At 44.1% G+C, this 12,176-nt stretch overlaps 2 protein-coding genes across 2 annotated transcripts; one reads left to right on the top strand and one right to left on the bottom strand.

Moving 5' to 3' along the window:
- Positions 1-2,825: 2,825 nt before the first annotated feature.
- LOC108143591 (V-type proton ATPase subunit S1) lies at positions 2,826-4,963 on the bottom strand. The gene is made up of 5 exons (XM_017268112.2): positions 4,833-4,963; positions 4,643-4,745; positions 4,466-4,568; positions 4,133-4,394; positions 2,826-4,061 (listed from the first exon to the last, which is right to left on the bottom strand). Exons 2-5 carry the CDS (start codon positions 4,726-4,728, stop codon positions 3,367-3,369), a joined length of 1,146 nt encoding a protein of 381 aa, XP_017123601.1. The 5' UTR covers positions 4,729-4,745; positions 4,833-4,963; the 3' UTR covers positions 2,826-3,366.
- Positions 4,964-5,530: 567 nt separating this feature from the next.
- On the top strand, positions 5,531-8,301 carry LOC108143596 (N-acetylglucosamine-1-phosphotransferase subunits alpha/beta). Its single transcript, XM_041707612.1, has 3 exons — positions 5,531-5,706; positions 5,768-7,188; positions 7,249-8,301. The coding sequence occupies exons 1-3, from the start codon at positions 5,616-5,618 to the stop codon at positions 7,735-7,737; spliced, it is 2,001 nt and encodes a 666-aa protein (XP_041563546.1). The 5' UTR covers positions 5,531-5,615; the 3' UTR covers positions 7,738-8,301.
- The last annotated feature ends 3,875 nt before the right edge of the window (positions 8,302-12,176 follow it).

Below are 12,176 nucleotides of genomic sequence, written 5' to 3' on the forward strand. Positions count from 1 at the left end.
CTTTAGTCTTCTTAGGTAATGAAAACCTTTTAATGTTTGTTATAAAATATAAAATAAAATTAAAATAACAAGCTTAACTCTTTAAATTGGTTCATAAGGTATCAATTGAATTTAATTAACAGGTGATCTTCATTTGTTTAAACTTAAGCATAAGGTTATGGTGTAACTGACAATTTGTAGCTTATATGTTGATGATATAATTATGATTTGAGTTATTGAAGCCAAAGACTTAGCTGGTTAAGCTGCGTTGAGATACACGAACCTTGCTAACCTGAAATCCTATTCAAAGCAGCGTCACAAATGACTTCATTAGCGCGTACTGCTTAGAGTCTCCTTTGAGGAGAGGGCGTACTTATTAGTTAATCATGCCCAGCAACCTACAAAGCCAGTCGACGTCCACTTAGTGGAGATAAGTACCAGAAGTGGGTGGCAGATGGGTGATGAAAACTCCCGGCCTGCACAAATGCCATCATTAACTTTGGCTCAAGCCGCTCGAGCCCGGCAGCGATTTTATTGTTTTTGGCTTTGGCTTAAGCTCCCAGATCCCAGAGCCCAGCTTCCACATCGCAGCTCCTCCTCCGCCTCCGGATTCAGTGCCTAATGATTCGCACTGTGGCTCGGCTTAATGACAGCAAACGGGCCCAAAGTTTTCAAACTGCATTGGGTGCATTTACTGGTCGTCCCGGCCGTCGTCCTTCTCCTGGCAGACGAGCAGGACATGTGTTCGAGCACTTGGACTCGGAAGTTTCCCCACCCTTTTCCCTTCACAATCCCCTCCACATTCCCATTTGCCATTTCTGTTTGTGCCTGCCTAATGCTGCAATTTGTAGACCGCTGGGTTCATTACGGCCTGCGATGTGGCTGCAGGCGAGGAGCAAGCGACACTCTAGCCCCAGGGGTTCTCCCAGCAGGAAGGTCCGACGGTTTGGCAGGGTTAGGAGCCCCACTTGCATATAAGCTCACACAGACGGGTTCAAAAAAATAGTTCAAATAAAAAATTTAGAAGCAAAGTACTTTTTAGTTAGCGGGGATTTTACAAAAGCACTTTAGAAAGTTTAAAAAACAAAACTTTGTTTAAATTTAGAAAAAAATATTTATTTTATCAAATAAAAAATATTTATTGAATTCTGTTCAAGAATTAAACGAAATTTAATGATTCTTTAATTAAGAAGTGCATTAAAAATATATAAGATATTTTTATAGGCAAACTATTTTTAACAATTTGTTCTTTTATTTTGAATGCCCTTCTTATAAATGCACATTTTTTATTTTGTTAAGAGGTTTTAAAACTAAAAAAAGGATCTTGAGCCCTAAATGGTAATTTTTGTTAGTACACTTCATTCTGTATCAATTCAGTAAATGAAAAATGTGAAAATCCTTTATAAACTTAAAGCTTGATTACTCATTTAGGTGCAATCTTAATTGTTCTTACAATCTTAAACTTTCAAGAAGATGTGATAGATTGAGAAAATTGCTCACCCCATGGGTGCTGTAATTTTGACCACATCCGTTGAAACTTCCACATGGCATACATATAACCAAGCGCATAGCTTAGAGGACTTGGCTGCTTTGAGGCTGGCCGAAAAACTTTCGGCATCTGGCAAGTTGGCGACATTTTCGGCTGCCAAAAACTTTGCGAACTTTTGCGCCATAGCCATGGCTGCGAGTCCGCAAAGTGCTCGTTCCGCTTTGAGTGGAGTTCATTACGAATGCCGCGTGTTGACTTATGCATAATTACTGTTTCCTCGTACCCCGGATTGACCCACTGCTATGGGATTGCAGGCTCCGTCACCGGCTCCCAGGACCCCACTTGGCACAAGTTTTTTGGACGCGGCGGCACTGCGCTCCAGTTGGGTCATATGCTCATTTGTGTGCATGACGCACTGACCTGTTTCTAATGCAACAAAAACGTTAAGCGCCCGCCAGCCACTTGCTGAGCAGTCAACTGTGTCCTCTTGGCTCAGAGAACACATCCACCCGCCCGTACACTCGCACACTCGTGTACCCGGACAACCGTATACCCAACCGGGGACTTTGGTGCTCCGGCCGTAGCATACTTTTTTGCGCTGTCTGCCGGAGAGTTTATTTTACGCACGCCTTGACCAGACGGAGGCGACTGCAGCTGCCGCTTTCCGCTTTCCCCTTTCTGTGCACTCGCAGGCAAGTGGAAAAGTCAAGCGGATAAACAAGAGATTAAAATGTCATAAACACTGTTTTTTGCCACTCCAGCTAAGCAATTTAATAAGAGCCAAGGAAATGGGTTTCCTTTAGTTGCAGTTGAAAAGTTTCAGCTTTGAGTTTCAACCGAACAGCGAAGTATCTCTCGATAGCCCCGCCATTGCAGCCCAATAAATTTTCATTAAACTTTTGATTTGTTTCCATGACTTTTTGCGCCCTACAAGACCAGTGAATTCAATTGAAATTGTTCCCAAAACAAGCTGCACAAAAAGTTGTTATCAACAATTTGGATACCGGTCAATAAATGGGTCTTATTGACTACAGTAGTAAGTAAATTTAATAAAATTGTTATCATTGTGATCCAAGTACATGTTTTTTAAACAAAATCCAACTAAAAGTTATTGAACACGATAAGAGTTAAGATAAGTTTTTTCCATAAAATTTTAAAAACATTTATGACAGCAAAAACTATTTGGAAAACATGTTTTCATTTATATTTTCAGTGATCTGGTCAAAGTTAAATAGGTTTTGCAATGTCAAGTTTTTGTTAACAGAATATATATTATTTATATTTTTATTGGGTCTTGAGAATTTAGACTCCAAAAAGAGCATTCAATCCTCAGCTTGTGGTCAGTAAAAACTTTTCATTTGTAACACAATTGAAAAAAACTTTATTTTCGTTGGGCCTGCGAACAGGAGGGTTGCACAAATGACAAACTATCATACAGAGGCATAAATTAGTCTCGCATATTTGCGCCAAACAAGAAACTATAAAACACTTAGATATATTCAAGATTAGATTTACTGCCCATTGGCACACACACACACGCATTTGTACACACACACACACATGTGCGTCTCTTTAGAATTCCTTCGATTTACGACATTTATGGGCTATGCTAAATGAAATACTGGATGCCAAGTCGTTGCAAGCAAAACCTCAGACAATTTTCGGCGGCAAGAACCATTAACGCGTTGATGCTGAACGTCAACTGATCCTTGACGGCGAAAATTACAGATACGATACAAATTGTGAGGACTAATTTCCCGGTTATGTGTTATGTGGTTACGATATTAAGTATTGTTTCGTTTACAAATACATGTGGATAGAGACTGAAGGAATAAAGGAATGAATATTGAGTGCGAATTAAACAATCAAAAAGGTTGTGAACCAATGAAGTTGGCCGATTACTCGGCGGCGGTGTTGATGGTGATCGTCTTGCCCTTGGGATCGTCGAAGCGGTCCATCGTGTTGATGTCCATCATCCAGCAGACGCCGACGAACATGATGATCAGCAGCAGGGCGACCACGAACAGTCCCATCAGGATGCCGGGCGTCACAAAGCCCACGCAATCCCAGGAGTCGCCGAAGGCGAAGTTGTTCTTGTAGGTGCCATCGAAGGGAGCCTGCAGCTGCAGGGAGCTGAAGCTCAGGGTGTTGTACATGTTGTCCACGGGAATCGAGTCGAGGGTGAGGTTACCGCACGAGAAGGAGAACGTAACGGGGGCGTTCACGTCGCCGGTGCGGAATTTGCTGCCGTCGTAGGCCAGGTTGCTCATACTAAAATAGCCGCCATCATAAAGAATGTCAAAGGTGATCTTCTTGCTGGCTTCGGAAGTGGCCAGTTCAACGGAGAACTTGGTGAGGGGGGTGGTGGAGTTGGTGACCGCCATGCCGGTAACGTCGACGGATTTGCCGTTGTAGTGGATTGCGGTGTAGAAGATCTGAAACTGGTTGGTCGAGTACCATATAAAGCCGCCTTTGGTGGCGGCCGTCTCACGGCGGTTGCGACGCTGCACCACTGGGGCGGTGGATGGGGCGGCCAGGTACAGATAAGCCACCTTGCACTCGAACTGCTTGCTGATAGCGGCGATGGCGGCGTCTGAATGTGGATAATAGCATAGTTAAATAAGTGTGTCACATTGCCTGTTTGCTGTTTGCCGCATGACCCACCATGTGCCTCCAAAACATCCTCCCTGCTCTCGACGGCATCCTCGAAGCTCACGAACAGGGCCGTGCCCACGGAGCACTTGGCCGGGGTGACCAGCTTGCCACTGGCATCGATGCTGTTGTGCTCCCGCTTGGCGGCCACCGAACGCAGTGCCTCCGAGGGATTCTCCACGCTGGTGTAGTAGGTCTTGGGGCTCACTCCTTGCAGCTGGGCGTAGCAGGACTGCGACTGGGAGTTGGAGCACAGGAAGTCCTTGTTGCTCAGCTGCATTTTGGGAGAGCATGTTGCATTCAAGGTCGAGTTACATACATATCTCAGTAAGTTGCTATACTTACGCCATTTTCCTCGAAGGCCACAACCATGTGATCTTTCAGCAACGTAGCCAACTGCTCGGCAAACTCCGCCTGGGGCACCGTCTTCAGCGAGGGCTTCGCCACACTGATAAAACATTAAGGGGCTTATAGTAGTTACATGTGCAACTGGTGGAGTCGCAAAGGGCGACAAAAACCCACCTGTTGGCTCCCCACAAAAAGACGGGCGTTTGCTCCGCCAAGGCAGCCCCAATGACGCACAACGCAATCAGCGATTTCCACAACATCTCGCTGGATTCGCTTACTTCGGAGGTGTCACAAAAACAAAGGGAAAACCAAAACACATAAGTTAAGAACCAAAGAGAGAACACAAGAGGCACAAGAAACCAACCGAAAAGTGAAATGAAACTACAAACGAAAAATGGTGGTGAAAATTTTCGCTTTGCCTTGCACGACGTCGCCTATTCCAGTGAGAAAAAAACCTTATGACGGTCATGTGATGCGCACCAGCTGACCGCAGGGTTGTCAAAACATACCACAAATTTGATACTAAAAAAGTTTAAATAAATACTAACAACAAAAGTAAAATATTATTTTCTTTTAATAAGTATTACCCAGAATATTTTTACCAATAGAAATATAAATAAACTATTTAAAACTATTTAATGCTCACTTGTATATACCACATATAAATAAAAAATGGTTGAAGTCTCTGATAAACAAACTTAGCGTGTACATAAGCCAATCCGATGTCCATAAACTTATAACGGTGTTATGACATTACATTGTTGGACTTTTTTGTTGGAGCTATTTGAAACTATACGTATTTATGTAACTACGAGCAATAAGACAGCTTTTTGCGATTAAATTAGGTTAGAGAAATATTATTAGCATGTAGAGATAAACATTGCATTGATAAATAAATAACAAGAAATTGGACTTGTTATCAAAAAAAAAAGTTCATGTAATCCATGTATAGTTGTCTCTTTCAGAACTTCAATGAATCAGTCAACGAATGAAACCGTCAATGCGATGTCAAAAGGCCATAAATAAAGCTACTGTGGTATTTACTCACAGTCGTGCTGCGGTCACACTGTCCCGACGAAAAACAAAGTTTTTGTTATGATTTTACTGCGGCAATAATGTATGAAATGTGCCATTTAAGGACTTGAGGATGCGCCTGCGCCGCCGCTGGCCGCGAAGGATGCGGCGTGCCATAGAACAATTGCGACTGCAGTCGCGCAGGAAGCTGCAGTTCCTCATGGGTGAGTTTTGCCCACTGTCCTTGCTGTTACTCAACTAATTTCATATTTTACCTTTTACCAGTGATTGGAGGACTCTGCCTGGTGATTTGGCTAACTGCCAACTATCTCTCTTCAGCCGATGAGGGCAAAACCGGCGAGTCCAGCAGCTCCTGCAGCGCCATCGATGCAGTGTACACCTGGGTCAATGGCTCGGACCCCAACTTTATTGAGGCCATCTTGCGGTTTGATCCCAAATACGATCCCTCGCGGTTTGATGACAAGAATGAGCTGCGCTACTCCCTGAGATCGCTGGAGAAGCACGCCAGTTGGATCAGGCATGTGTACATAGTCACCAATGGACAGATTCCCAATTGGCTGGATCTTAGCTACGAAAGGGTCACAGTGGTGCCCCACGAAGTGCTGGCACCCGATCCCGCGCAGCTTCCCACCTTCTCCAGCTCGGCCATCGAGACATTCCTGCACCGCATACCAAAGCTGTCCAAGAGGTTTCTCTACCTCAACGACGACATATTCCTGGGCGCACCGCTGTATCCGGAGGATCTGTATACGGAGGCCGAGGGTGTGCGTGTGTACCAGGCCTGGATGGTGCCCGATTGCGCCCTGGACTGCCCCTGGACCTACATAGGCGACGGAGCCTGCGATCGGCACTGCAACATCGATGCCTGCCAGTTTGATGGCGGAGATTGTAGCGAAACTGGGGCAGCGGACGGTGCCCACGTCGTGCCACAAAGCCAGGAAGTGATCGACGTGGAAACTGCTGCTGTTCCACAAACGCCAGTCCACCGCTTTCCACACATGGGTCTACAAAAGCTGTTTAGGCGCAGCTCTGCTAACTTCAAGGATGTAATGCGTCACCGCAATGTGTCCACGCTCAAGGAACTCCGTCGCATTGTGGAGCGCTTTAACCGGGCCAAACTCATGTCGCTGAATCCCGAAATGGAGGCAAGCAGCTCGGAGCCACCGACAACCCAACGCCACGGGCTGCACAAGGAGGACTTCAAGTCCTCCACCGACATCTATTCCCATTCGCTGATTGCCACCAATATGCTGCTGAACCGAGCCTATGGCTTCAAGGCACGCCATGTCCTGGCGCATGTGGGCTTCCTGCTCGACAAGGATATTGTAGAGGCCATGCAACGACGATTCCGCCAGCAGGTGGTCAACACTGCCCTTCAGCGCTTTCGTTCGCCTACAGATCTGCAGTACGCCTTCGCTTATTACTCCTTCCTCATGAGCGAAACGCAGGTAATGGGTGTGGAGGAGATCTTCGATGAGTTCGACACGGACGGCTCCGCAACCTGGTCGGATCGGGAGGTGCGCACCTTCCTCACACGCATCTATCCGCCACCTCTCGACTGGTCGGCCATGCGATACTTCGAGGATGTGATTCAGAACTGCACGAGGAATCTGGGTCTGAATTTTAAAGTTGACACAGTTGAACACTCCACGCTGGTGTACGAGCGATATGAGGACTCCAATTTGGTTAGTAACTGTGGATGCATCTAACTGAATTCTAATAACTTTTACTGCTTTTTTTAATAGCCCACTATCACCAGGGATTTGGTAGTGCGATGTCCACTGCTGGCCGAAGCTTTGGCGGCTAACTTTGCAGTACGACCCAAGTATAAGTTCCACGTCGGTCCCAAGAGAGTCTCGCACAGCAATTTCATGATGCTCACCTCGAATCTGACGGAGGTGGTGGAGTCCCTGGATCGAATGCGTCGAAATCCGCGTAAATTCAACTGCATCAACGACAATCTGGATGCCAATAGGAGCGAAGACAACGAGATGGTGCGCCACCTGCTCGAGGACTTTTACCTGTCCTTCTTTCCGCGGCGTAGCAAGTTTGAGCTGCCGCCTCAATTTCGTAACCGGTACGCATCCTGGCGGGACTATCAGCGCTGGAGGCGAAGGAAACGGGCTGTTCTAGTGGTGGGATATGGAGTCAGTCTGCTGCTAGTCATCTGCCTGCTGCGCTTCATGTGCCACCACAAGGCCAAGTTTGTGAGGCGCTGTGTGCAGCGTTTGTAGGTCCCTTCTTTGGGCAATTCTATCTTCTGCAATGTTGTGATATGCTGTGAACATTTTTGTAGCTATATTGGCCATTTCTGCAAGCGAGCATAGTCAAATCTAATTGTGGGCCATGTGTAAGGCTATTTTACTAGATCTTTAGGTGCATGTTAGAGGCTACTTTTAAGATTAGTCATTAAGAGTGAATGTGTAGTGAAATTTTCTAGACTCTTGTGTTATAGCAGTCTTACTCAACGTTTTTAGATGGAATTTTATTTACTTAATGATAAATGCGCGGCATTAGCAACTAAGCCTAATAGAAAATTGTCTCTATAATAGTACTGAATATTGCAAGATGACATATATCCATTGTAAGACTAATTTTTCTTAATTCAAAACTTATGTTTTGTTAAAAATAATTTTTAAAATAGTATAAATTAGAAGACTTACGCCTTAAATGATATTTGTAAATTGTATTTGCTAATCAAAATCTAGATCAAGTTAGAGAAATGCTTATGTGTTCTTTAATCTATACAATATATATATAATTTATTTCCGCTGCTTTGAAACTTCGGAACATTCGCACATGGACGCTTTATTAAATTAGTTTTTTATGTTTATTGGTTGGCTGCTGTCCAAAACTACAGATTGCTGGCAGCACTTAGCATCGGTTCCGGCGTCCGGAGTCCATAGTCCGGAGGCCGGATTCCCTGGCGCGTCGATGATTACCGCAAGATTTGACCACCCACCGAGCGGTGGGCGTTGCCAAACAATTCGCTGGTGGCTCGCAAACACTCTAACTACGTCATCACATTTTCGCTTCGTTTTTTACGCTTACGGTCATGGTTTGTGAGTGGGTGGTTTGTAATTACGGATGGAGAAACCCACTCCTCGCCGGAATTATGGCCACAAAAAAGCCCAGACTCCGCACTTTGCGGCCCGGAAGTCGGTGGGCGGAACTGGAGCGAGTCCAGACAGACTGACACGGGTCTTCCAGGTCCCCTTTTTGGGGGCGTGGCATGAGCCTGGTCGATGGCTCCCCATTGTCGTGTTCATATGACGATGATTTGCTCTTTTTGCGAGCAACATCTTTGCTTTTTTTTATTATTCTGCCTTCATTGGATTTGCCGTTTTATTTCGCCAGCTCATGAATTCGCAATGGACTGGGGAAATAGTGGGTGTAACCTATCCGGATGCTGTGGCATAAATTGCGTCCGCCGTTTTTTACCCCACTGGCCGGAAAATCAGGAGGTCAGATTACTGAATCGAAGTGGCTCAGCGGGAGTTCTTCCCCATTCCCTTTGCGACAATCGATGGACAGGAATATCAATTACCCAAAACAGCAGCTAAGATCCTATCTGATCCAATCTCTTAACAATTATCTGCACGTGTGTCCCTGAGTTTTACGGGCCCTATAAATGTGTCCCTATCTGCAGGACACGTAGGAATAGCCGAATTCTGGCCTCGTAACTCATTCTAAATGATCTCTAGTTGGGCCACCCAGAAATTCGTTCTTGAATTTTGTACGTGCACACGCCACAATTTGGTTTATTATGGTTTATGGTGTTCCCTAATCTTGATTCTTGGTCTTATGTGGTCTACCACAGAGCGGAAGTGATTGTGGGTTGGCAGAGCTGGGTTCTTTGATTAATGCCGGATCGCTGTGCCAAATTATGCAAGAGATAAACGGAGAGAAGTTGTGGGTGGGATCGGTAACCAGAAGATATCGGAACTGGCTATAAGGGAGGAATACCACATCCTGTTTGTCATTGATGAATAATAAATGAATATTTTATATAAGAATTTTAAAATAAATTCCAAGATATAAACAAACTTTTAAGGATGTCTATTGCCAAAGAAATAATTTTAAGAACTTTCAATTTATTTATATAGCCCCCATCCTTTCTTCAGTGGGTACTTCCTTTCTCAACATTCCCAACAGATTCGATCAATCCCAAACACCAAAACCCAAAACCCCCTAGAAATCCTCAGAGGTGCCGACGCGTTGACCAAATCTCAGACAATTGGACACCCGTTTCTAATATTTTCCCTCGAATCGTTTAGCTTTCTGGGGAGGGGGATAGATGGATGTAATATATTAATATTTAATTGGCTGGCACGAAAACGTTGGACACATTTTGACAAACGGCTTCCTTCGTGACCAGAAAATAGCCGCGAAAAGTCTTTTGAAAATTGATCAATTTAAATATGCATTTTCATAATATTTTCGAAATGCATTATTCTATTTTATCTTTATTGCATTATTCATGCGGTCGGCACTTTGTTTGTTGCCCGCTGCATATAGTAATAGTAATTATCGAATTGTTTGAATAACTACCGCCCCCACTGGCCGTTGCGAACAGTGGGGGCGTGACCGCAGCGACATATATGAAAATGCAGTATAAATAAAGAATTAAGACATTAAATCGTTCATTGCGGCAATTTACATTCATTATTATTACGAGCTCACCGGTACGTGCCCATAAGCCATGGGAATTGGAATACGGACGGATGGCGATGGACATTGGTGGACAGAAAACGGCGACACTGGTCAATGGATTGGCAGGGGGTGGGCATTGGTGCGGGGCGGGGCAGTGGGATGGGGCGACAGCCAGAACGGCCGCCGCTTGCATGCTTTATGTTTCGGTTTTGGAAATTAATAAAATCATAAAATGGTAATTAATTAATTCACCAAACAAAAAGGAAAACCAATGAGAGTGCAGAGTAAAGCGACAGGGGTTTGTTTACTAAAATACCCTGCAAGTATAAACATTAATAGAACATTAAATTTAAGTTTTACTAGAAAAGTAATTTAAAACCAACCGAAACAATTAAAAGATATCAGCGAATCTACTTAAAAGCCATCTAAAAACTGAGGTGTTTTAAAAATAATTTCTTCGAAATATTTATTTAATAATTCAAAATTGAATAACAGCCCACAAGGTTGAATAAATTAATCAATGTGTTTAAAGTGAAATTAGTTATTAGTAAATATAATACCTTGACATTAAGAAAATATGAGTAACATGTTCTCGCCCTCATGGTAGGTAAGATTTAAAAAGGAAAAAACTTAGTCTCAAATAAGTTCCACTAAATTTTTTATTAAAAAAAGGTAAATATATGTGTTATTGTCTTATAATGTTATTTAAATTTAAGATTACAAATTAGAATAATTAAGTTACACATACAGTAGCGGAAAAAGAAAGAAAGACAGGCAAAGCAAATTTGTAAATACCCTAGATGACCGTGAAAAAGACTTTTCTTAAATTTGGGCCCTTTACTAATTATTAAGTATTAAGTATTATAACAAGAGTTTAAATTGTCATGTCTCATTTCTATTAATGAAAACATTTTTATTTTTAAAAATATAACAATATATCAATTGTCACCACATGCCTTACCTGCCAATATACCCCACCTGCTATCCATTTGACCTGCCCCGTTCCCAAAAGCGAATAACCAAATGCATTGCCGCCGGTAGCTGCCGCCTGTCCGTCCGTCCGCTCGTCCGCTCTGACGGATCGTCATCGCAGGCCGCTGATTAGGGATTCAGGTGCGTGAGTGCATTTTCGTTTTGATTTTTTGTTCGACTCTGTCTTCGGCGGAATTTCAACCGACGGAGTAGCAATGGGTGCCCGTGCCCGATCGTCCGTCTTGGGGGGAGGGGGAAGGGGTACTGGGACTGACAGATCGCATGGCAATGCCAGTAGTTCCCCTCCCACTCCCTGGATATCCCCTGCAATTCCCCCCCTTTGTTTACAAGCCGTTTACATCGCTGATTGCCGCTGATTGTCGATGAGGGGCAGTCAATTCATGGGCAGTTAATTCATGGAGACATTTCCATGCCCATACCCCTTTCCAATCCCGTTGACAAGTGCACTTTAATGAGTCGTCCTCGGTGCCTTTGAAGGCCTGCGTAGTCCGACGATGGCCATCCATGGCAACAAACTTGCCGCAAACCAAGCGAAAAACGGAGAACTTCTCTCCTCCGCCACATGTGTATATTTTCATATTTTCCAAAAGTGGGCGTGCCCCGGCCCTATGACAAATTATGACAGCGCGCATTTCTGCCTTGATTTATGGCCGTTCGTTTAGAGTCCCTGCATTCAACTATGACCCCCTTTTGCGGCTCACAGGATCCGGATTTGTATTTGTATCTCTACCCTTGCGGCGGACTTTCTTCCATTTTTTAATGATTTTAAAGTGATTTTTAACGTGCTGCCTTACGGTTGCTTAACTGCTCTGGGCGACATAAATCCGCGCGTAATTAATGGCAATATAATTTACAACAAAGGCCAGCTTCGTCACAAGGCGAAAAGTACTATACATGAAACTACACAGAAGCAATCAGAGGTTGGCTGATGCTATTCCTGATGAGGATATGATGAGCCGGCTGCAACGACTACGTAGTGCTCTATAGGAAAATTGTGTATACAATTTTGCACTAAATAATTTCTTTG

This window comes from Drosophila elegans, unplaced genomic scaffold (genome assembly GCF_018152505.1).
Source record: "Drosophila elegans isolate 14027-0461.03 unplaced genomic scaffold, ASM1815250v1 contig_183, whole genome shotgun sequence".
In the NCBI taxonomy this organism is placed as follows: Eukaryota; Metazoa; Arthropoda; class Insecta; order Diptera; family Drosophilidae; genus Drosophila; species Drosophila elegans.

Bases quoted from the DNA above. Each gene is read 5' to 3' on its own strand.
- LOC108143591 (XM_017268112.2), bottom strand. From the start codon at position 4,728: ATGTTGTGGAAATCGCTGATTGCGTTGTGCGTCATTGGGGCTGCCTTG. The intron at 4,569-4,642 runs GTGGGTTTTTGT...ATGTTTTATCAG, and splicing joins TTTTTGTGGGGAGCCAACAG to TGTGGCGAAGCCCTCGCTGA. The intron at 4,062-4,132 runs GTGGGTCATGCG...ATCCACATTCAG, and splicing joins GGATGTTTTGGAGGCACATG to ACGCCGCCATCGCCGCTATC.
- LOC108143596 (XM_041707612.1), top strand. From the start codon at position 5,616: ATGCGCCTGCGCCGCCGCTGGCCGCGAAGGATGCGGCGTGCCATAGAA. The intron at 5,707-5,767 runs GTGAGTTTTGCC...ACCTTTTACCAG, and splicing joins GAAGCTGCAGTTCCTCATGG to TGATTGGAGGACTCTGCCTG. The intron at 7,189-7,248 runs GTTAGTAACTGT...TTTTTTTAATAG, and splicing joins GATATGAGGACTCCAATTTG to CCCACTATCACCAGGGATTT.